Source organism: Bos indicus, chromosome X, assembly GCF_029378745.1.
Source record: "Bos indicus isolate NIAB-ARS_2022 breed Sahiwal x Tharparkar chromosome X, NIAB-ARS_B.indTharparkar_mat_pri_1.0, whole genome shotgun sequence".
Taxonomy (NCBI): domain Eukaryota; kingdom Metazoa; phylum Chordata; class Mammalia; order Artiodactyla; family Bovidae; genus Bos; species Bos indicus.
In genome coordinates, this window is record NC_091789.1 from 107,689,542 (window position 1) to 107,715,866 (window position 26,325).

At 39.3% G+C, this 26,325-nt stretch overlaps 1 protein-coding gene across 1 annotated transcript in view; it reads left to right on the forward strand.

The window, feature by feature from the left end:
• Positions 1-26,325, forward strand: part of MAOB (monoamine oxidase B) — a 122,124-nt gene that overhangs the window by 26,705 nt on the left and 69,094 nt on the right. Inside the window, exons 2-3 of the mRNA XM_019956141.2 lie at positions 19,525-19,619; positions 22,612-22,749. Of these exons, the coding sequence (XP_019811700.1) occupies positions 19,525-19,619; positions 22,612-22,749 (233 nt within the window). The remainder of the gene's footprint in view (positions 1-19,524; positions 19,620-22,611; positions 22,750-26,325) is intronic.

A 26,325-nucleotide genomic window follows, 5' to 3' on the forward strand; every position in this document is an offset into this window, starting at 1 on the left:
CCCTTTCAGGGTACAGATTTCACACCCAGGTGTATGGCCAGTGGCCATAGGATGGTTCTGATACTATAATTAAAGTGGCTTAATCCAATAAGTAAACGTCCTTGAACATATTTTCCTTGAGGTATTATTCTATGCAAAATTCGTGCTGTGATTCTCCTGCTTTCACAAAGCACTCCTACGGGAAAGAGTGATTTCAAACTTCGCCTGTGCTGAGATGAGTCCCAAATTGCTATATATTTTCAGCCAAAGTCAACAAATGGGAAAATAAGTAACTATTGGCTTTGTAGTTGGGTCAGTTATGAGAGACAGAAGGAACTGGGGAAGTATGGGATATAGATGGATATAATAAGACAGAGCTAAGAATGTATTAAATACATGGAGCCCCACACACTTAGAGGGGCCCCAGAAATAGACTCACTAGATCTGTAGAAATTCAGGGGGACAGAGGAGCACAGAAAAACAGAATATCACAGCATAACTTTCCAGATTTAGAATTTTGTTACTGCTGCTGCTGCTGCTGGTGGTAAGTCGCATCAGTCGTGTCCAACTCTGTGCGACCCCATAGATGGCAGCCCACCAGGCTCCCCGGTCCCTGAGATTCTCCAGGCAAGAACACTGGAGTGGGTTGCCATTTCCTTCTCCAATGCATGAAAGTGAAAAGTGAAAGTGAAGTCGCTCAGTCGTATCTGACTCTTCGCGACCAGCTGTTAAATATAATTTTTGCAACTGTGGGTTATGAGTGGTGATGCTGGCATTTTCAGTTCCATTTGCTCCTTCATCTGGAAGGATTTTGTCAAAGATCACAGGATCCCTAGTTCTGGATTCTACCTCCATTTAACAAGATGAAGTGGCCTTTCCCATTAGAAGTGGTTTCTGCTTTCAATTTGGAAGGCGGCTATGCCCAGAGCTTGGGAGTACAGAGTTTGTTTAAGGTACTTAAACACACACACACAATTTCAGCTAGAATATATTAAAACACATTTAATGTATAAGAAATTTCTGTAAGTAGGTAGTTCAACATAGGCCAGGTACCTTTCTGTCCCATAATCTCATGGTGCAGGCTTAAGATTTAAATGCCCCAGAGGATTTAGTAATTAACAAAGCCTTTAAAATACCTCTTTAAAATATCAGTTGCTCCAGTGATCTTCTATTGAGTTTAGCTTTCTGACCAGTGCCAGGTTGTGTTATTGATTAAAAGGAACTCTAAAGCCTTTAGATGTGAGGAAGGCAGGCAGGCTATGGAGCTGACATTGTACTTTTAATATTTGGGGGCCTATTTGAATCCTTAACCAGATGGAAGGCTCCATTTCTATACTGATACTTTTTCCCTTGAAAAATTTTATGTTAAATTTGTGATTAAAAAGATACTTGGAAAAGGAAATTTGGGGTTGAATATTTTAAAGGGCACTTGCGATCAAATGGTCACATTGACATTAAAATAAGTTTCATGATACATCAGATTTTCAGTAGAAATGCATTCTGATGGACCCACTAGAGTAAATTCTTTGCAAGATGAGCCCCTCTTCGTCTTTCACAGCTGAGCTAACTAACTTGTCTGACTTGTTTCAGACCAGATCAGTCACTCAGTCATGTCCAACCCTTTGCGACCCCATGAATAGCAGCACGCCAGGCCTCCCTGTCCATCACCAACTCCCAGAGTTCACACAGACTCATGTCCATTGAGTCAGTGATGCCATCCAGCCATCTCATCCTCTGTTGTCCCCGTCTCCTCTTGCCCTCAATCCCTCCCAGCATCAGAGTCTTTTCCAATGAGTCAACTCTTTGCATGAGGTGGTCAAAGTACTGGAGTTTCAGCTTTAGCATCATTCCTTCCAAAGAAATCCCAGGGCTGATCTCCTTCAGAATGGACTGGTTGGATCTCCTTGCAGCCCAAGGGACTCTCAAGAGTCTTCTCCAACACCACAGTTCAAAAGCATCAATTCTTCGGTGCTCAGCCTTCTTCATAGTCCAACTCTCACATCCATACATGACCACAGGAAAAACCATAGCCTTGACTAGACGAACCTTTGTTGGCAAAGTAATGTCTCTGCTTTTGAATATGCTATCTAGGTTGGTCATAACTTTCCTTCCAAGGAGTAAGCGTCTTTTAATTTCATGGCTGCAGTCACCATCTGTAGTGATTTTGGAGCCCAGAAAAATAAAGTCTGACACTGTTTCCACTGTTTCCCCGTCTATTTCCCATGAAGTGATGGGACTGGATGCCATGATCTTCATTTTCTGAATGTTGAGCTTTAAGCCAACTTTTTCACTCTCCAATTTCACCTTCATCAAGAGGCTTTTGAGTTCCTCTTCACTTTCTGCCATAAGGGTGGTGTCATCTGCATATCTGAGGTTATTGATATTTCTCCCGGCAATCTTGATTCCAGCTTGTGTTTCTTCCAGTCCAGCGTTTCTCATGATGTACTCTGCATTTAAGTTAAATAAACAGGGTGACAATATACAGCCTTGATGTACTCCTTTTCCTATTTGGAACCAGTCTGTTGTTCCATGTCCAGTTCTAACTGTTGCTTCCTGACCTGCATACAGATTTCTCAAGAGGCAGATCAGGTGGTCTGGTATTCCCATCTCTTTCAGAATTTTCCACAGTTTATTGTGATCCACACAGTGAAAGGCTTTGGCATAGTCAATAAAGCAGAAATAGATGCTTTTCTGGAACTCTCTTGCTTTTTCCATGATCCAGCGGATGTTGGCAATTTGATCTCTGGTTCCTCTTCCTTTTCTAAAACCAGCCTGAACATCAGGAAGTTCATGGATCACATATTGCTGAAGCCTGGCTTTGAGAATTTTAAGCATTACTTTACTAGCATGTGAGATGAGTGCAATTGTGCGGTAGTTTGAGCATTTTTTGGCATTGCCTGTCTTTGGGATTGGAATGAAAACTGACCTTTTCCAGTCCTGTGGCCACTGCTGAGTTTTCCAAATTTGCTGGCATATTGAGTGCAGCACTTTCACAGTGTCATCTTTCAGGATTTGAAATAGCTCAACTGGAATTCTATCACCTCCACTAGCTTTGTTCGTAGTGATGCTTTCTAAGGCCCACTTAACTTCACATTCCAGGATGTTTGGCTCTAGGTCAGTGATCACATCATCGTGATTAGCTGGGTCATGAAGATCTTTTTTGTACAGTTCTTCTGTGTATTCTTGCCATCTCTTCTTAATATCTTCTGCTTCTGTTAGGTCCATACCATTTCTGTCCTTTATCGAGCCCATCTTTGCATGAAATGTTCCTTTGGTATCTCTGATTTTCTTGAAGAGATCCCTAGTCTTTCCCATTCTGTTGTTTTCCTCTATTTCTTTGCATTGATCGCTGAAGAAGGCTTTCTTATCTCTTCTTGCTATTCTTTGGAACTCTGCATTCAGATGTTTATATCTTTCCTTTTCTCCTTTGCTTTCTGCTTCTCTTCTTTTCACAGTTATTTGTAAGGCCTCCCCAGACAGCCATTTTGCTTTTTTGCATTTCTTTTCCCTGGGGATGGTCTTGATCCCTGTCTCCTGTACAATGTCACGACCTCATTCCATAGCTCATCAGGCACTCTATCTATCAGATCTTGGCCCTTAAATCTAGACTTGTCTAGGCCCTTAAATCTAGACTTGTTTCAAGCCAGCAACAAATATTGAGAATGTCTGCATGTCAGATACTCTCCCTGATGCTGGGAATAAAGTAGGAAACAAAACAAATAAGATCCCTGCCTTCATAGAGCTTATAATCTAGTAAGGAAGATCATACAATAGATAACCAATTAATCAACCAGATAAATTCCTATCTACCTACATACATTGTTGTTGTTTATTCGCTCAATTGTGTCCAACTCTTTTGCGACCCCATGGACTGTAGCCTGCCAGGCTCCTCTGTCCATGGGATTTTTCCAGGCAAGAATACTGGAGTGAGTTGCCATTTCCTTCTCTAGGGGATCTTCCTGACCCAGGGATCGAATTGCAGACAGATTCTTTACTGCTGAGCCACCTATGTATATACACACACAAAGTACTACCAGTGGTAAGTAATCCATGAAAAATAAAATAGATGGTGTGATGGAGCAGAGTCAAGGAATACTTCTTCCTTAGACTTGAAATATAAGTTGAGATCAGAGATGCTGAACATGTAAATATCAGGGGGAAAAAAAAGTATCATAGGAGATGGGAACAATTGATCCAAAGCCCCTATGGTGGGGAAACCTTGAAGTGTTCAAGGAACAGAAGGAAAATCAACAAAGCTAGAGTGGAATAAAGTGGGTAGGAAGGCAGGATACATAGACAAGAGTTCATATGTGTCCCAGTAAGTTAAGTAATGAGGTGGGGTTGTCTCTTTGCACTAGACGTCATTGGAAGATTTGAAACAGGGAAATGTCATAAATTTGATTTTGCTTTAAAAGATATTCTATGCTATGTAAATTGAAACTTTAGAGACGTTAGAGTGGAAGCAGTTGCAAGGCTATTGCAATAATCCAAAGGAGAGATTCTGTCCTAAGAATCTCTAAGAGATCAAGGTGGTAGTAGTAGTAGTAGTAGTAGTAGTAGTAGTAGTAGTAGTAGTAGTAGTAGTATGGGTGCTAAGAAATGGTTGTATTCAGGTCAAGTTGACTTACTGATGTATTGATTGGAGGGTGGAGTGGCCAGGGGAAAAAGAATCAAAGACAAATTCTGGATTTTGGCCTGAACAACTGGGTGAAAAGTGGTACCATTACTGAGATGGAAAAGCATGCACAAGAACTGATTTGGGGGAGGGGACTCACTCAAGACCTCTGTTTGGAATATGTTCAGTTTGAGATGATTTTTTAAATAGCTGAAGGCATAATTAAGGATCTCCCAGAAAGGATTTTTTAAAAAAAGGTCCAAGAAACCTAGTCCCAGGGTTCTCCAACATTTAGAAGCTGGAAAGGGGAGAAAATCCAGCAAAGGAGTCTGAGAAGGATAAGAGAGAGGAAGAATCTCAAGGAAGTGTGTAGCCCAAAAACCAGTGAAGAGAGTGGGTCAAGAAGGAAGATAAGAGAGTTCCAGGTGGCCTAGTGGTTGGGATTCCAGCCTTTCACTGCCATGGCCTGGGTTTGATCCCTAGTCAGGGAAGTAAGATCCTGAAAGTTGCATAGTGCAGCTTAAAAAATAAAGACATCAATGCAGATCCTACAGATATTTAAAGAGAGAGGAGGATAAAAAAGAGGACAAGACCAGAAGATGCTAAGAGGACAAATAATTTAAGGACCAAGACTGGACTGTGGGGTTTGCATTATGAAAATCACTGGCATCCTTGACAAGAGTAGTCTAGGTGGAATGGTAAAGAAGAAAGTGATTGCAGTGAAATGGGGAAATAGAGGCAATGGCCAAAGATAACTCTCTGTAGTATTGTGAAGAGATGCAGAGGGAAGGGGTTTTAGCTAAAGGAGATATTGGGCCACAGTTAGGTTTTTGGAAGATGGGAGATACCAGAGCAGGTTTGTTTGCTGATAACAGTGATCCAAGAGGGAGGGAGAAATTGATGTTGCAGGAGAGAAAGTATGTGATTAGAGGAGCAAAGCCCTGGGGGGAATAGGATCCAAAGAGAGTCGCAAAGGTTGACTTCCTCAAAGAATCCACTTCATTTGAGTCATAGAAGGTAAAGCAGCACATATAGGCACAGGTGAAGGTATACAGTTGGATTTATTATGAAAAAATGAAAGAGTTATTTTATTTTCTCAATAAAAAATGAAACAGAGCCATTAGTTGAAGAGGGCTAGGGTCAGGGGGTTAGTGTCATGGAAGTTTAAGAAGAAAAGGTATGAAATAGCCATTTTGGACAGTGGGATGTGTGAAGATATCTGTCAAATAGACTTCCCGAGTAGCTCAGCAGTAAAGAATCCACCTACCAATGCAGGAGATGCAGAGGAAGTGGGTTCAATCCCTGGGTCAGGAAGATCCCCTGGAGAAGGAAATGGCAACCTATTCCAGTATTTTTGCCTGGAGAATCCCATGGACAGAGGAGCCTGGCGGGCTACAGTCCATGGGGTCACAAAGAGTCAGACACGACTGAGTGACTAAACAACAATTTGTCAAATATAATGGCCTTAATTTTAGAAAAGAGATCGCAATATTCATTCCAAGGATTGCTAATCAAAAGATATTGCTTAGATTGCTCCAGGTCCATGATAAAAATGTTACCAACAGAAAAAATTGCTTTACCTCTTCCCTGCTGTGGTCGGTGGGCATTCATACAGTCTATGATGCAGTTTATCCATTTGTTTTGTATAGGTTAAAAATAAGGTGGCTTAAGATCCAGTCATTTTTTTGGTTGTTCTATCAACTCTGCCTGAAAGGGAAATCCCTGTTTTACAGACTGGAATTAGAAGGAGTTTGGAAGTTACTTCCTAAAGATTTCACAGGGCCTAAGGGGCAGAGTGGGATGGGAACCTCATTCTTCCAATTTCAAGGCCAAATACTTCCTAAGATGCTGGATTCATTCATCCGTCTGTTATTTACTGAGTATACACCATGCAACAGGCAATGTGCTGAGAGCCTTATATATTTGGCCTCAATTTCTTTTTACAACTACTTGACAAGGTAGGGAGTAAATAAGGGGGTGACAGACGATGAGATGGTTGGATGGTATCACTGACTCAGTGAACATGAGTTTGAGCAAGCTCCGGGAGAGAAGGACCTGGTGTGCTGCAGTCCGTGGTGTCACAAAGAGTCAGATACAACTGAGCGACTAAACAACAACAACAAATACTTCCACTCCTTTGCAGATCAGGGACTTGAGGTTTAAAGAAGGAGGATACATTTATTTAATCACCTAACTCATGGTAGACCATGAATATGAGAGGGGTTGAATTTTTTAGAAAGAAGAACATTTCCTTTTTGAAGTGATACAAAGGCAATTTCACACAAGGAATTAATGAAGACAAATGGATTGGTAAATGTTGGGGCCCACTGCTCAGCATGAAATCTAGATATTCTGGCTAAAAGCACCCAAATTTGTTTCTGATTTGGGATTAACTGAGTAGATGTCCTAAGGTGGATAAGGAAACTAGATCCCAACTACAGATACCCCTGAAATAATTTGCTCAGACAGCAGTAGCTATTGTTTTCCTGTACATTTTGGCACTAGTTTTCATTCTTGTTGGCAGGTCCTCTTTTGATATTAGCCTGACAACTGAGTCGAGGGCCTCTCACTGAGATTTAGCAATTTTTTTTTTTTTTTACTTTTTTTTTTTAGGTATAATCTTCCTTAGAAAGAATTGAACCTAACGAACACATAAGTAATTGCATCCGAGTTCCATTTGAGGCCTTGTCTTCACAGACGTTGTCAGCTCATTTTGGCTTTCTGAAAGCCTTTTATCAAACCACAGGCTGAGTTTTGAACAGACATGGAGTGCTTTCAACCTATCTCTGAACTGTTGATACGAAATAACAGGAAAATCCTCTATCCAAAAGTAAATTGAGTGAGAAGTTTAAAATTATAGAGCTCTCAAAATAGTCTTGGGGATTTAGATGCAAATTCTGCCTCAGCCCCAAATGGCCTCCTCATTCTTATTGTAGGTGATCTAAAAGGGGGTAACGTATTCATTGTTATGAAAACCTCAACTCTGGGCTCCTAACCCACCTTGGGGTGGGGGGCTGGTTAGGGCAAATTGTCTACAGCCTGAGCCAAATTTTGGGGGGTGAGATGAAACTAAGTGAAATATTTCCAGTATAACAAAGGTCTGGAAACACTAAATAGTGTGGGATATGGAAAGAATCATGGGGAGGGGGGTGGGTGTGGTAGGATTTCAATATTGCTGGAGTATAAGGTGCCAGGTGGGGAACCGAAGGACAAAGATAGAAGAGTTGGCAGGGACAAAGTCATGCTGGATCTTTAGGGCATTAAGGGTAAGATGGGAGAAGGGACCAGGAAAATTAAAAGATGAATTCCAGGTTTCATTCCATGGGCTCTTGGGCAAATGACTGGGCCCAAGTTATGAGTCAGAAAAAAACCTGGGGAAAAGAAAAAAGAAAGAAAAAAACCTGGGAAAATGGATAAGAGTTGCTCATTCACCAGTTTCAGGTTTGTCAGTTATCCCTACATTGTAAATATGCTGAAAACTAGGGATTTCCTTATTGGTTTGATGAACAACCCTCCTTTGTAGTTGGAAGGACTGCCATATTTGAAGCCATGTGAGCAGCTAATGCATCAGTAAAAACCCAATAAAATGGTGTCCTTTGCTGAAGTCATGTCACTATTAATGAGTTGAGGCCCAGATAGTAGTTTAGAGCAGAGGTTCTAAACTGGTAGCCCATGGGCCTTCCTACTGTACTTTGTGTCTTGAAAGAGGAAGAAAGAGGGAAACTTCTAGTTTCATTCTTGGTAGGACACTTTTTCCTTCTCGTTTCACTATTTTCCACTTGGTGGAACTAAATACACTTTTCAGCCTCTCCAGGAAGCTCCCTTTCCAAATACATTAGAGTCATCTTCTTCCCACTGCCTGGTGCCTCTCTTGTTGGGCGTTGTTCTCGTCTAGAAGCAAATCATGCTTGGTAATCAACTCCTTGACTACGTGCAGCTTAAGGACATGGTGTGGTTGAGAATGTTTGACATGTAGGGGGAAAGAGAGGAGGACTCTTTCTGAGAGGGATTTCTGTGACCAACCTACCACCAGTTGTAGCCACATTGACCAAATGGACCAGTTGCTTTAGGATAGTATTTCCCAAAATATATAAGGAGACATTTCTGCCTTTGAGAAAGTCATTTTCACCCCCTGTTGCCCAATAGGTTATAGAGACTAAGAAATGATATAAATAGTACATACAGCACCTGGGGCTTCCCAGGTAGCTCAGTAGTTAAAGAATTCGCCTGCAATGCAGGAGATGCAGGAGACATGGGTTTGATCCCTGGGTGGGGAAGATCCCCTGAAGGAGGGCATGGTAACCCACTCCAGTATTCTTGCCTAGAGAATTCCATGGACAGAGGAGCTACAGTCCATAAGGTGGGCTACAGTCCATAAGGTCACCAACAGTTGACATGACTGGAGCGACTAAGCATGCACACAAGCATGCATATATAGTATCTGCTGATGCAGGTATGCATGTTAGTCACTGAGTCATGTCCATCTCTTTACGACCCCATGACCTGTAGCCTGGCAAGCTCCTCTGTCCATGGAATTCTCCAGGCAAGAAGAAGGAAATGGATAGCCATTCCCTTCTCCAGGGGATCTTCCTGACCCAGGGATGGAACCTGAGTCTCCTGAATTGCAGGCAAATTCTTTACTGTCTGAGCCACCTGGGAAACCCTGATGGAGACATACAGTACATTAATTAAAGACTCTCAAAGTCCATCTGGATGGAAACCAGTTTAACTTGTGTGTGTGTGTTTATTTTATTTTAGAGCAGCTTGGTAACCTATTACTAACAGCCATTGTTGATACAGAAAATGTCAGCAAACATTTGAACATTTGTACTTAAACAGTGCTTCACTCATCTTTAAGTTGGGCAAATCTTAAGTATTCTGCAATTAAAGATATACATATATATGTGTGTGTGTGTGTGTGTGTGTGTGTATAGTCTAAGAAAACCCACCTATTTCACACTTCAAATAATCATCCTCATAATTTTGACTTTATAGCCAATTTTAGCAAATAGAGATACAATTGACATGTACCATTCATTATATCAGTTTCGGGTACACCATATAAAGTTTCAATATTTGTATATACTATGAAATGATCACCACAATATGTCTAGTTAATATCCATCACCACATAGGTGATGTGTGTGGATTTGTATGGAGAAGGAAATGGGAACTCACTCCAGTATTCTTGCCTGGAAAATCCCATGGATGGAGGAGCCTGGTGGGCTACAGTTCATGGGGTTGCAAAGAATCAGACATGACTGAGCGACTTCACTTTCACCACACAGGTACAAATGTTTTTCTTGTGATGAGGGCTCTGAAGATCTACTTTCTTAGCAATTTTCATATGTATAATGTAGTATTATTAATTATAGTCACCATACTATACATCACATCACGATGACTTAGTTTATAACTGGAAGTTTGTTCCTTTTGACCACTTGATTTAATGTTTTTTTCCCCCAAGATCTTTTTTATTGAGAAAATTTTCAAGGAATTATATAGTCAACACTTATATACCTACCAACTAAATTCTGTGGTTAACTTTTTTGCTGTATTTGCCTTATTCCATATTATCTATCTAGCTGTCCTGCTCTTGATCCATCAATCCTTCTTATTTTGTGATGCATTGAAGAGGAAATGACAGCATCAGAACCTTTTACCTCTAATTACCTTAGCATGCCTATCCTCAACCAGCTTTGTTTGAATCTGCATTTCCTGGTTCCAGCAGAGCACAAAAATCACATGTGTTTTATTAACACCTCTGGAGGTCACTCAAATTTCATTCTCCACAGGGCAGGCTTTGGGATAATGCTTTAGTGTTGTAAAGACACCACCTATATCATGAAATCTTGGATTACTTAAAATTGTTGTCTTGTCATATGTAGACTAATCACAGAATGGAAAGGGGGTTGATCTAACCACTTCATTTTATAGATGGGGAAAGTGAGGGCCAGACAGGTGAGGACTCATGCTTTTCTACAGAATGCCTTGTCCTTGAATGAGGCTGTTTTCCCTTCACTCTAGTCCTTGCACACCGCTGACTGCCTTGGTCTCTGGCTCACAAGAGTGTTTCTGGGGCAAAGTAAAACTCCTGGGCCAGGCTCCAAACTAGGCTCCCAAGTGACTGCCTTGTAACTTCATTTCTTCCAGTTACTTGTTAATCTCATCCAGATTTCCTTTCCTTAACAATACCCACATTTTATTCTGTTCTGGAATTCCAAGTTGATCATCTCAGTTTTGGTGAATGGAGCTGTTTAAATGAGAAGTGTTCAAAGTATTCTACAGCAGACTTCTGACCCTTTTCTGGGCATTTGTAACACCCAGCTCTTTCAGAGACTAGGGTGTAGAGAGTGGGTGAGCCGAAGTGGGAATGATATCTCTGCAATTTTATGTTCTACCTTAAGAATGTTCATGATTCTAAAAACCATGTTGGTAAAAAAAATTTTTTTTAATCATGTTGGTAATCCATAGGAGGGCTGCTATCATGGCAATGAGTTATTTTACCCTTAAATCATAGTCAGGGAAATTATGGTGGTATCATATGATTATTTTTGATACTTCAAAAACAGTATTGCTAAAGGAGTATGTTTATTTATTTATATATATTCCATTGAATTTCCAAAAGGATTCAAGGCAGGTGAATTAAATGATTGTAGTTTTCTGTGCCAATTTAAAAAATGAAGACTATAACACCCATATTTGGGAAAGACCAAGCTGGAATTTCTGGGTTTGCCTCCTTTTTTCTTGGGAGAGCATACTGAGGTAAGACAAGAACAAATTTTGTCCACCACGATTGTAAAACACAAAAGATAACCCCACTCCTTTCAGACAACAAAGAAAGACAAGAGCTTGCCTATGAAACAAGACTCATGATGATGGCTGACATTTTAAGAAAATGCAATAATTTACATATAAAGCATGATAAAATGATTTGTATGGTTTTAGACGTATTCTTGGAGAAGGCAATGGCACCCCACTCCAGTACTCTTGCCTGGAAAATCCCATGGATGGAGGAGCCTGGTAGGCTGCAGTCCATGGGGTCGCTAAGAGTCGGACACGACTGAGTGACTTCACTTTCACGCATTGGATAAGGAAATGGCAACCCACTCCAGTGTTCTTGCCTGGAGAATCCCAGGGATGGGGGAGCCTGGTGGGCTGCTGTCTATGGGGTCGCACAGAGTCAGACATGACTGAAGCGACTTAGCAGCAGACGTATTCTGAAAGGCCTTGGAAGGCAGTCTTATTGTAGTATTTCAGAAGCAGCACATCTGGAGAAAGGTTTCTATGGCAACTCATGAAAGTTTGATTTTTTTTTTCTCTCCTTTTCAAGAGCATAAATCATCCTACAGCCTAAGGCTTCAGTAAAGGTCTCCTGTATTTTAGCAGCTATTGCCATTTGTTTTGGGGGTTGTATATTTTGACTGTCTAAGAGAAAACAGAGCAAAGGGCTTCCAAGAAGGCTTGGAGTCTTACATTTTTCGTATTTGGGAGCAAGATGTCAATAATCTTATTCTAGACTTAGTTTCTCTGTGATCAAAAGGATGGTGCACACTGGTATGTTTGGTTTATAGCATGTGTTATTTCAGTTTTCAAGAAAGTTGTGGGACTTCCCTAGTGGTCCAGTGGTAAAGACTTGGCAGTCCCAATCCAGGGGCACGGGTTCAATCCCCAGTCAGGGATCTAAGATCCCCCAGGTGCCATGTGGCACTGCTTTAAAAAAAAGAAAGAAAGTTGTGATCAGTGTGTTCTCAGGAAAGAGGAGTCAGTCTAGACTTAAGAAGGAGGAACTGTTTGGCCAAAGCATCTCCTAATCAGTAGTTTAGTGGAGGTGTCCTACTGTCTTCACGTCTGCCTGTGAATGACATGGTCCTGGGGTTTTGCACACTGATATGCTTAAGGTGATTTTTTATCAATATATCCTTTCCAAGAAAGTCAATAAAGAAATATGATATATGGCAAAACCAATACAATATTGTAAAGTTAAAGAATAAAAGAAAAGAAAAAAACAAGATATTCAAAAATTAAAAAAAAAAACAAAACTCAGAACAGTTTGAGAAATTGTTTTAAACAACTTTGGCCTTTGTATATTATAGGATGTCACATGACTAATGAAAAACACCCAAGACACAGAAACAGAGCTAGACTATAGACCGAGCTCTGCCATCACTAATTGTATCATAGTGAGCAAGCCCTTGAGAATGTCTTTGAGCCTCCATTTTCTAATCTGAAAAATAAGATAAACAACACGAGCCTCAAGGCTTATTGTTAAGAACTGAATGTGTGTGAGTATTGGAAACTATAGTGTTGTAGCAATGTAAGGTAGTTATTATAATTGATGGGCTGGCTTTCTTTGCAGCTCTTTTTCTTTGTTAAAGTCCCTTTACCATTTCTGGTGTGACAAGAAGAAATCAGTTTCAATGTGCATCAATATTTTAGTTTTCTTATACTATGTTAAATATGATTATATAGACACCACTGCAGCCAGTTGTTTATTTCTTGACTAAGTAATTAAATATCATCTTTGCTGAAGGCTATTAAATTAATCCAGGCAAGTGCCAACTGTGTACTCACATTGAGGACACAAAGACTAGGTAATTAAATTCTTATCATTCAGGAAATAAGTTCTCTGAGTTTTGAGGCCACAGCATGAGCTATTCAGACTGATGCAGTGAAAGAGGGGGGATGCAATCCAGCTCACACACTGCTAGCCAAGCATCAATGTGAGCTGTATTCACCTGAAGAAAGGATGCTTTTTTGAAACTTACCTGCCACGAGTGTAATTTCTTCTTTCTTCCTATAATTTACACAAAGGCATGGAATGTGCTAGCAGTGGCCCTGGTATTTATGTGGTTCGTGATGTTCTGCAGAAGGCTTTCAGTGTTTCATCATTTAGTGTGAGGAAGACTGCTTTCCGTGTTTGTTTTCTGGAGTTACATTGCCTAGATTTGAATACTGGCTCTGCTGGTCGCCAGCTGTGTGACCTTGGGTACATTACTTGACCTCTCTGTGCTTTGCTTTTTACATCTGCAAACTTCATAGAGTTGTTAGGAGAATAAATAAATTCTTATATGTAAAACATTTGGAATTGAAACTGGCATGTAGTCAGTGCTCAAAATATTCCCGTCTTTTGGGAACTAAACCAATAAACTACTCATTAAGAAATACTTTGACCAAACAGTTCCTCCTCTTTAAGTCCAGACTGACTCCTCTTTCCTGAGAACACATTGATTACAACTTTCATTCTTCTTTTCTTTTTTTGGCAGTGCTGCAGGACATGTGTGATCTTAGTTCCCTAACCAAGGACTGAACCTGTGTCCACCTGCCCCTCTACTCTGTGTTGAAGAGTTCAGCAATTAACGTTTGAATTGTACCTATAAATGCCACTTTCCTTTAATTGATTTAGTCTCACATTGGTGATATTTTTTCTTCTTACCCCAGCCTCTTTTGTGTGTGTGTATGTGTTAAATAACTGAAAAGGCATTTTTTGTAGAGACATCAAAGAATTCCAGTTCTTTGATTAGAAGGTCAGTTGGTTGTTTCTAGAATTTTCTCATAAAACCATTGCTTTGTCCGAAGCGACAGAGGTGATGAGGGCTATTTGCATGTTTTTGGCTTTTTTCCTTCCTAAGAGCGTGCTTATAAGGTTTACTAGGGTTATAAGTTTAGAGATGCTTTGAGGTACCATGAATTTTTTTTTTCTCAGTTTTGGTCAACATGATACTTTTTTGGTAACTTTAAACTGAGAAAAAGTCCTTTGTAACATGGAAGTACTGATATTTGATAATATTTTCAGAACAATTAGCCTTGCATTTCATAATGCCGAAAAATTCTGTTAAATATCAGCTTTTGATAGGAAGGACATAAGACAGACTGACAAAGCGAAGAGTGAGGCAGAGGGCGATTTTGATTTTTATCTTCCTTCCAAATCCCAACTCCTTCACTGTTCTTAAGACTCTTAGAAGAGGCCCTTTTGTTACTTGCACTGTGTACTTTTCAGTCTCCTACAGTCTCTAACTCTTAAGCCCTTTTCCGTGGCACAAAACAGGAAGCATAGAATGTTAATAATGCTGCAAACCACTGATTTCTAGGTATTTAAAATAATTTGGGCATCTAATACAGATTGAAATATCCAAATAATTGAGATAGTCATCACTTTGAGGAAACATTTTCCAAGTGAGCTACGTGGAAAGGGAGATGAAATATTTTGATCATTTCATGGCATTAGGCTTTCATCCACCATTTAGTCAGCTATGCCATACTATGCTTATTCATCCAAAGAAGACTCCCTGAGGCAAAATACCATAGATCCCGCACCATTTAGAACTAACAAGTGAGATGATCTTATCAGGGACCTGTCTAGGACACATAGGGGCTACTTCTGAAAGTGCCAAATAATCATTTGTTTGTGAAATATTCATTGATCCTGCATATTAAACTCAAGTTTTTATTAGCTTTTTAAAAGTAGGCAGCGATTATGTACTTGTTTCTAAACTGGTTGCCTAAAGAGTCTGCCACAATGTGGAAGACCCGGGTTCGATCCCTGGAGAAGGAAATGGCAACCCACTCCAGTATTCTTGCCTGGAAAATCCCATGGATGGAGGAGCCTGGCAGGCTGCGTGCAGTCCATGGGGTCACAAAGAGTCAGACACAACTGAGAGACTTTACTTTCACTTTCAAACTGATGGCAAAAATTAAATCTCTGTTTAAAAGAAAAACCAATATTTTAAGATTCTTCTGTTTAGATGGACAGCAGAATGTTTTAAAGACATTGCATCAATCTGTGTATAGAGTTACTGCATTTTTAACTTTTGCTTTTTGGTCCAAGGGCGGTGGCTAAGAAGTCCAGTTTGGGGCTGAACCCTCACCATTTACTAATTGTATAGTCTATGGCAAGTCAGTGAATGTCTCTTAACCTCCATTTTTGTTTTCTTTTTAAAATGAGGATAATAATACCTGTCAGTACTGTGGTGAAAATCAAAAGGTTTTTTTTTATGTGAAATGCTACTTCTTCACACAGAGCAAAGTAACGCTCAGTGCTTTATGGTGGCGTTTGTTATTATCATGGATATTTTCTTTTTCCTTTTTTTAGCTGTTACTGCATTGTATCAGGAAATGATTGCCTAAGGGTTTCAACAGCACTGATTACATTGTTTAGTGTTTCTACTTTATATTATTTTTCACAATAGTATTACATTTTAAAATTCTCAGACTTCCAAGAGAATACACCATCTCTCCTATTTTTGTTTTATGGCAAAATGTGTCAAAAGTTCCAAATTACTGACATAAACATGAACCCTTGGGAAACAACCCTGTTGTCAGCCCAGGGGCTCTGGGTCCTCAGTTGTTTGCTTATCTTTTGATTAATTCAACCATTAATCCTTTTGCCAGTCATCAGCGAGGAATCCCTTGAGAGCTCAGTTGCTCAGTTGTGTAACACTGAACACCATGGACTGGACTGTAGCCCACCAGGCTCCTCTGTCCATGGGATTTTCCAGGCGAGAATACTGGAGTGGGTTGCCATTTCCTCCTCCAGGGGATCTTCCCAAGCCAGGGATTGAACCCACATCTCCTTGTCTCCTATATTAGCAGGCGAATTCTTTACCACTGAGCCACTGGGGAAGCCCCTCCCTTGAGAGCTACATGTAAACAATCTTTTTAAATTTTCTTTATTAAAAAAAATTTTTATTGAAGCATATAATTGGTTTACAATGTTTGGGTTAATTTCTGCTGTATAGCATAGTGATTCTGTTATATATATCTATATATATACACATACATACATTCTTTTTTAAGTGTTTTTTCCATTGTGGTTTATCAGAGGATATTTAAGATAGTTCTCTGTGCTGTACAGTAAGACCTTGTTGTTTCTACATCTTGACAATCTTAATAACCTCCGGACCAGACTCCAACTCCTCAATTTCTTTGGTAATGTAAAACTCCCTCTTCCTAAAATGCAGAGGATGAGATGGTTGGATGGCATCACCAACTCAATGGACATGAGTTTGAGCAAACTCCAGGGGATAGTGAAGGACAAGGAAGCTTGGTATGCTGCAGTCCATGGGGTTGCAAAGAGTCAGACACAATTTAGCGACTGAACAGAAACAAACTGCAGGGACTTTCTTAAGCCATTGTTATTTGGGTCAGTTATTTTTCAAATCAGTCTTTGTCAGTTGATGTCCAACAAGCATTTGAATATCACCCCGCATGAGCATGAGTGAGACAAATTGTGAGGTATTTCCCACAATATATTTTTGTATTGCTCTATTTAAAGATACTTTTGTAATTTCTATTTATGCCTTTTTAAGGCACACGAACCTAGAGAACTCTAGTCAATGATTTGATAAGACCCCGGATTGTTCTAGTAAATGTTCCAGTATAGCATCAGGTACTTACTTAGTAGTATCTTTTGTGGAATGTAAAATACTAGTGTATTTGAGTGATGTTGTGTTTCATTCTGAGCCCCTTTTTAAGCCTCAACATGCTTAGCAAGTCTATCTGAATTCCTTGATAACTGCTGTTACTATGGCTGCATGTTATTTCATCTTTCATTTGTTGAACTGATGCTTGATAAGAGAGATGGCATTGAATCGTGGGTAATTTTGACTCAATAGAAAGGTTTTCTTTCTTTTTTTTTTCTTATGGAGGTAAAATTGGGAAACTGTAGTTAAAAATCCAAGCCTTGTATTTCTAAATTAGGGTTGTGCAATGCTTGTGCACACTGTGTGTGTGTGGGGGGGTGGACTTTGGCACCATCACCCCACCACCTGCTGGATGTTCTGGCCTTGGCCCCAAGGACAGTTATCAGAAGGTGGATTAACTCAAATAATGAAATGTCACATCAGCCTCTTTAAAAAAAAATGGTTTTCTTCTTTTAGGACAGCTCACAGAGGGTGAATGGAGCCTCATGTTTTCATTATGGTTTCCATGGTAGACTCATATCTTGTGTTCCACGGATTCTTATCAAACTGCAAGATACAAGTGTGCTTTCAAAACATGGTGACCCAAACAAAGTGAAAAACACTTTTGAAATGTAATTTCTCCCTGAAGCAAAAATTGAGAGATGCAATCTATGAAAAGGATGGCTCTAAGGCCCCATGGAAACCAGTGCTCATAGTGCTTATAGAAGCAGACACTGGAGTGAAACTGCCTGGCTTTGCTGCTGGCTCATTATGTGATCTTGGACACCTCTTTGTGCTTCAGTTTCCTCAGCCATAAAATGGGAATATCAATAGTACTTTTTTAAAAATTGGATTGCTGTGAAAATTCATTGAATTGATACATTAAAACACTCAGAATAGCATCTGAAATATTGTGCGCACTACAGGAATATGAGCTATTTTTGTAGGAATTTTTTTTTTCCACACTCGTGCTTGTGCTCAGTTGTTTAGTCATGTCTGACTCTTTGCGACCCCATGGACTGTAGCCCGCCAGGCTCCTCTATCCATGGAATTTTCCAGTCAAGAATACTGGAGTGGGTTGCCATTTCCTCTTCCAGGGGATCTTCCCGACCCAGGGATTGAACCTGTGTCTCCTGCACTGGCAGATGGATTCTTTACCACTGAGCCACCGGGGAAGCCCTTTTTCACACTGCTACTGCTGCTAAGTCGCTTCAGTCGTGTCCAACTCTGTGAAACCCCATAGACGGCAGCCTACCAGGCTCCCCCATCCCTGGGATTCTCCAGGCAAGAACACTGGAGTGGGTTGCCATTTCCTCCTCCAATGCATGAAAGTGAAAAGTGAAAGTGAAGTCGCTCAGTCGTGTCTGACTCTTAGCAAACCCATGGACTGCAGCCTTCCAGGCTCCTCCATCCATGGGATTTTCCAGGCAAGAGTACTGGAGTGGGGTGCCATTGCCTTCTCTGCTTTTTCGCACTAGTGGGATCTAAAAGTTCCAGAACTATTATTTTTAAAAGACAAGGTAGAAATTGTTTTATTTCTCTGTAAGGCACAGAATCTTGGCATTTCCTTGATTTTGTTTGATTTCATAAAGCAAATGAGTAAGGTATTTGGAACTGAGTAAATTCAATTCATTGTGGTAAGAACACCAGTTATATTGTCTGAAAAACTCTTACTAAACTCTGTAAGTTAAAGATGTAGAATTTTAAGATTTGTGAGATCAAAAACTACATTCAGGATGTATTTATACCAAAAATTACATATTTGAACTTTACACTAAGCTCTATCCCTTATCAAAACTCACTGAACTCATTGGTTAAAGTTTATTGTATGTAAATGTATCTCAGTAAGCTGTTTTGTTATGTTGAATTCATGATGTTGGAATTGTAGTAGGCATAAGTATTTTTGACTACATTAATAGATGAATAAATGAAAGGAGTCATTTTATTCTTCAGTGATGGATCCTACAGGGAATGAGGACAATTAAATGAGTTGCATTTTATGTCTTTGGTTTTGTAACTTTACATCAACTTCCAAAAGTTCAGTTTTAACAGTGAATTTTAGGTCCTTTCACATGCTTTGAAGAGTGACTCCCCCCTTTTCTCTTTCACCTAAATTTATTGGATTTTCATATTACCAATTGCTCCATTTGGTCCTGGGTTTGCTGGGGCTTATACACTTCTTTTTTGTGGGGCTTTGTGTTTTCTTTCATGTTGTCAGGCACATAATCACGTAATTTAGTCTTTAAAGATAAACATTTTGATAAAGTGACCAAAGAAGTTTTTTAGGGTTTGAGACTTTTACTAAAAATGAAACCTTTTTTTATTCTTTCAAGAAATAGCAGTTGGTTTTGCAGACTTGGAATCTGGGTCTCTAGTGAGAAACCCTAGACACCTGTAAGTTGGTTAAGTTGAACGTGATGATATGCTATGTGTATGAGCCAACATGGACTTTAATCATTGGCTGTTAGCATGGGGAGCTTATCTGGAGTTGAGTGTTTGGTTCTGATTTTTTCTTGTATTTTCTACCAGGTATGGCAGCAGCCAAACTTCTACATGACTCTGGCTTGAATGTGATTGTTCTGGAAGCCCGGGACCGCGTGGGAGGCAGGACTTACACCCTTAGGGTAAGACAATAAGAATTGGCTGGAAAATTGTGACCCTGAAACTGAGTTTCCTTTTTTCTTTCTGAAAGTCTTGAACTTCACTTGACTCTTGACAAGAGAGTGAAAATTACTTCAAAACACTCCACGTCCTCTCAATTTGCTTTCTTTCCATGTCTTTCTTCTGTCCCTTTTCTCTTCTTACCTCATAACACTTGGCACTTTCCCCATAAATGATTGCACCAATAATTAGATTTTTGAAATACATTAGTGAGTAAAACAAAGATTCCCTGCCCTTGTGAAATATATACTCCCCCTTTTTTTTTAAGTGGGGGAGCAATAGTGACTCAGTAGGTAAAGAATCCGCCTGCCAATGCAAGAGACCCAAGTTCCATCCCTGGGTCGGGAAGGTCCCCTGGAGAAGGAAATGGCAACCCACTCCAGTATTCTTACCTGGAGAATCCCATGGACAGAGGAGCCTGGCGGGCTACAGTCCATGGGATTTCAGGAATTAGATGCAACTTAGTGACTAAACCATACCACCATACAATAAACAAACAAAAGCAGAAAAGGAGGACCTGCTCTGGTGTCCCTGACTATTAGGAATCCAGTTATGTTTGGACATGTTCAAACATAGGGAGTTTTTCTAGTCATTCTTGTTCAAAAGTTGGTCCTTAGTCATTGCAAATGGAGCTAATTCAAAACCATATGAAAGCCTTTCTACTGAACATAAGAGCAATTTCAAAGGTTTAAATTAGGACTCTAATGCTATCTTTCAAGTGTCTGGATTAACGAACCACAAAAGAAATGGTCATTTCCTGGATGGACTTAGAGTTTATCATACTAGGTAAAGAAAGTCACACAAAGACAATTATCATATGATATCATTTATATGTAGATGCTTTAAAAATGATACAGATGAACTTACAAAACAGAAACTGACTCACATAGAAAACAAATTTATGGTTACCAAAGTGAATAGAGGGGAAGGAAGTTTGGGATTAAAATTAGGAGTTTGAGATTAACAGATACACACTGCTGCTGCTGCTAAGTCGCTTTAGTCATGTCCAACTCTGTGTGACCCCATAGACGGCAGCCCACCAGGCTCCCCCGTCCCTTGGAGTCTCCAGGCAAGAACACTGGAGTGGGTTGCCATTTCCTTCTCCAGTGCATGAAAGTGAAAAGTGAAAGTGAAGTCGCTTAGTCGTGTCTGACCCTTAGTGGCCCCATGGACTGCAGCCTACCAGGCTCCTCCATCCATGGGATTTTCCAGGCAAGAGTACTGGAGTGGGGTGCCATTGCCTTCTCCACCCAGATACACACTATTATATATAAAATAGACAAACAAAGGCCTACTGTATAGCACAGGGAAGTATATCAAAATTTTCTAGTAACCTATAATGGAAAAGAATCTGAAAAAGAATATATATATACACACACACATAAAACTGAATCTTTTGACTGGTGTGAAATGGTACCTCATAGTGGTTTTGATTTGCATTTCTCTGATAATGAGTGATGTTGAGCATCTTTTCATGTGTTTGTTAGCCATCTGTATGTCTTCTTTGGAGAAATGTCTATTTAGTTCTTTGGCCTGTTTTTTGATTGGGTCGTTTATTTTTCTGGAGTTGAGCTGTAGGAGTTGCTTGTATATTTTTGAGATTAGTTGTTTGTCGGTTGCTTCATTTGCTATTATTTTCTCCCATTCTGAAGGCTGTCTTTTCACCTTGCTAATAGTTTCCTTTGATGTGCAGAAGCTTTTAAGGTTAATTAGGTCCCATGCTGGAGAGGGTGTGGAGAAAAGGGAACCCTCTTACACTGTTGGTGGGAATGCAAACTAGTACAGCCACTATGGAGAACAGTGTGGAGATTCCTTAAAAAACTGGAAATAGAACTGCCTTATGATCCAGCAATCCCACTGCTGGGCATACACACTGAGGAAACCAGAAGGGAAAGAGACACGTGTACCCCAATGTTCATCGCAGCACTGTTTATAATAGCCAGTACATGGAAGCAACCTAGATGTCCATCAGCAGATGAATGGATAAGAAAGCAGTGGTACATATACACAATGGAGTATTACTCAGCCATTAAAAAGAATACATTTGAATCAGTTCTAATGAGGTGGATGAAACTGGAGCCTATTATACAGAGTGAAGTAAGCCAGAAGGAAAAACATAAATACAGTATACTAATGCATATATATGGAATTTAGAAAGATGGTAACAATAACCCAGTGTACGAGACAGCAAAAGAGACACTGATGTATAGAACAGTCTTATGGACTCTGTGGGAGAGGGAGAGGGTGGGAAGATTTGGGAGAATGGCATTGAAACATGTAAAATATCATGTAAGAAACGAGTTGCCAGTCCAGGTTCGATGCACGATACTGGATGCTTGGGGCTAGTGCACTGGGACGACCCAGAGGGATGGTATGGGGAGGGAGGAGGGTTCAGGATGGGGAACACATGTATACCTGTGGTGGATTCATTCTGATATTTGGCAAAACTAATACAATTATGTAAAGTTTAAAAATAAAATAAAATTAGAAAAAAAAAACTGAATCTTTTTGCTACACACCTGAAACATTGTGAATCAACTATACTTCAATAAAAAAAGTGGTCCTTTCCTTTCTTGCTTTTCCTCTAGCATTAGGTACCTCAAAATTAGCCAGAAATGCTAAGTAAAGAGAAATTTATTAATAATTCATAGTTTACAAATCTAAGCCAGTAAAACCCAGAGCACGTTGTGGTACATAGTGAGAATGATGGGGTTCAGAAATCTCTTGCTTATTTCAAGTCCGATCAGTTTTGTTTTAAAATTAGGAATGATTCAATAACCGTTTAGTTGCATGAATGAGGTAGATAAAGAACAGAGTCCAGTTTTCTATAGGTACTCCTCAAGGTGTATCTAGAACCTGTGAAATGCCAATCTGCTTTTTTTAGGGCTGTCTTTTTTATCTTAAGAATAACATTTTCACAAATATTTATTTTTATTTCTTTCCATGGGAAAACAGAACCAAAAAGTTAAATATGTGGACCTTGGAGGATCTTATGTTGGGCCAACTCAGAATCATATCTTAAGATTATCCAAGGAGCTAGGATTAGAAACCTACAAGGTGAATGAAGTAGAGCGTCTGATTCACCATACAAAGGTAAGCCTGGAACAACCTTTGAAGGATTTGGAGATTATTCTGTCAGTATTTCCATATATTAGTACAAATTCCAGATCCTCCCCTCAGACAACCTCCTTTATCCTTGAATGATGCGTATGTATTTTATAACTATATTTCAACCATTCTAAGAATTTTCTTTACAGTTATCAAAGGCTAATTCTAAATCTATTTGGGAAGGTTATTGATGAAGTAGTATTAACCATTTGGTAACAAGATGAACAAAACCAATAGAGAAAAAACATTTGTGATTAATTAAATACCTCTATTAAAATAATTAGGGCTCTTTCATGTGATACAAAAACTTGTGAACAGTTTTACAAATGCTATCTTAGACATCATGTGATAGAGTATTTGCAATATGTCTAATGTAATTATTTTGAAATTTGGTTATTATGTCCTATATATAGGCTAAACTCACTTTCTTTTGGAGATTTACATAAACATAGGTCAAGTCCCAAATTTCATCTTCTGTGGGAAAGCTCCATTGATCTCCCTCAAATTTCTGTGAGTTTACTGTGTCTCGCATTCTCACGATCATTTGTGGTCCACGGTTCTTGCTTCCATGACACATATGCTCATTCACATTCGTGGCCTGTGACTCTCTTCTTTCGTTTGCTCTATGTCAACCTGGGTTCGAATTCACCTCTTTGTCTTGACTTTCTTTGGACTACCCCGAGCATTTGTGTACAGTAGACTGGACTGAAGTTTTGAACAATGGGGGTGAGGGGTTCAATCACAGAAACTTAAAACTGAATATTGGACATTGTTATTCTAGGAAGCTCTTCAAACAGGGTGCCCTTGGTGATTTCTCACTGGCCACATTTTTCTGTGAATTCCAGTCTCCCACCATGTTTCTCCCTTTAGACTCTTCTCACAACTCCCTGATGCTTGTTTTCCCAGCATCTCTGTCTTGGTCCAAAATATCACTGATGTTCTCTGACAGAGATTTTTAATTTCAATCTTTCCTCTCTCTTCCTCACTTACCTCCTTAAAGGATTTGAGCAATATAGAGACAAGTTCCTCACTGGAAAAAATTGTACCCTTAGGAGGCAGAAGAAACTATCAACAGTTAGTTTTGAATCACATAATAGTGTCGATGTGTTTATTATTTGTGGGTGATAATATTAAGAAGGACAAATAATAGACTATATGTTGTGAACTGTTTAATGAAACAGAAAATAAAAATTTATCTGATTTGGTATAATGTGGGTAACATTTATAAGAAATGTTTTGTTTGACCTTCAAATTTTGTTTTATGAGCCTTTTCACCTTGCTTCCATATGTGTCTAGTGGGAAAAGAGACACATGAATTAGAAATGAAAATGAAGCATGGTAATAGCGTGATTTATTGAACATTCATCAGCAACTCTTTGTAAACATCGTTCATTGTGTTCCCGGCTTTTATATGTAGATCATCTTGACCGATTTCTTCTGTCTTCATGTCCTAACATTTAAGACTTGCAGAGACTGAATTCCCAGAACACTAGGATCTCTTTTAAATTTCTCTGGACAAAGGAGATGATGACTAGAAATTAAATTCATTTTTCTGTCTTTGTGAGGGCAGGGTTTCTTGGCAATCAGGGGCTATGTTCAGGACACTTTGTTTTTCTGGAAATCTTTCCGCCGACACTGTGTTCCTTGTTTGAAAGAGATTGCTCACAGTCATCAACTGTGGCAAGGATGTTATACTTGAATTTTTCAGAGTGATGACCAAATATGCTTCTTTCTTTAGCTATTTCATATAATCCACATGCAGCTAAGAAAATAATTAAGCACTATCTCTGATTTTATACAGAATACATATGCCAACATTGGTCTTCATGAAATTCAAATGAATGTTATTGCTTTCTAATTATTACAAAAGGAAAGCAGGTTTATTGTAAAAATATAAGAAGAAAACTTGGGTAGAGGAAAAACAATTACAAAACCCCTTCAATAATCTTATGTAGAGAAAATCACTCTAAAATATTCTTTTGGTACATAGATTTTCATGTTCCTGTATTGCTATTTTCTGACCTCTGCTGGAGGAAATAAGAAATATCAGTACACTTTAAAATATTGTATACATATGCATATGTGTATATGTTTGATATACTTACTCTTTAATTCTCATCCTGAGACAATTAAAGCACTAATGAATTTATGAAACAAAGATTTCAGTTTTCAGTCCACTGAAAACTGGTTGTATCCAGTGAAGTGTTACTTGATGATAAATAATAATAAAGATTTTAGAGCTAAAAAGTCCTCCCTAAACTAAAAATTTGTTCTCCACCATCATCACTTCCATGTCTTTGCTTATATGTCGTTTTTCTTCTTTTGAATCTGTAAAAAGCATCTGAGATGCTTCCATCCATTTCTGGAATTATTGACCAGAGCTCTGACATCTGATCTCCTACTACATGACAAAGAATGTAGTTCAGAAATTTGTTTCCTCTGTAATGGTAGGAAGTACTTTGGCCATTTGGACATTACCTATTTCAACAACTACTGTTCCCAAATGCAAACAATTATTCATGCAAATATCTAGTATATTTGTGCCTTGTTTCTTCAGTGGACCTGCACTCTATTTCTCAACCCAAAGCCTGAGAATGTCAAGAGTATCAAGTGTGTTACTTCTCATATTGTCAGATCCTGCTATTCAAATCAGCCTGCTCAAGGACTCTGTTTTTTCAGTTTCTTACATGATTGTTAACGTAAGACAGAGTTTTACATGCAGTCTTAATAACATTAAGCTAAAGAATTTGAAGTTGGTTGTTGGAATTGAAACTGGTGAAATGGATGGAGCTACTCACAAAGAGGGGTGAGGGGCCCTAGCAGCCCGTGATAGGCTAGCTATTCAAAGGAAGGACATCTTTTCTAAGAAACGAGGACCCTCAGTATCACCAGTTCTCTGATAGTACTGGAAGAAGTGGTCTGTTGACAGTTGGGTTGTGCCCATGCTAATCCCATAACAAGCATGCATCAACCTCTAATGTGTTATGATATACGGGGTGTTTTGCTCTCTGCCTCTGATCTCCAGAAATATTTCTGTCTACTGAGTGGTACTCATTTTTAGTGCTACAGTAGATCTGTCTTACATTGCTAAAAAGTGACTTTCCAAACCCTTGTTCATGAATTGGTACCAAGCTATATGGGGATTTTATTATCAGTGGGAAAATGATCACCTAAGCTCAAATCAATATAATTTAGAAAGTGTTTTCCATACTTCTCAAATCGGTGATGCAGTCCTTCATGCTTAATAATTATTGTGAAACAGCTACTCAAGTTTATAATCTATTTCACAGTCATGTTGATTTCTGCTAGGATGGTTTAGAAGGCAGTTGTTTACATGCCTTGGAAGTGAATTGTGAAAAATGTCCCCTTTTAGGGACTAACTCATAATTAAAGAGAAAAATACAAGAAATATAAACCTCTTATGGAATGTTGCTGCATTTTGCCTTGCGCCTCTTCCTCTTTTATCTTGTGTGTGTGTGTGTGTGTGTTTGCATGCTCACATGTGTGGTTATTGTGTTTTTGTTTGTTTTTTGTTCTTTCAGGCTCATACTTTGAAGGAGT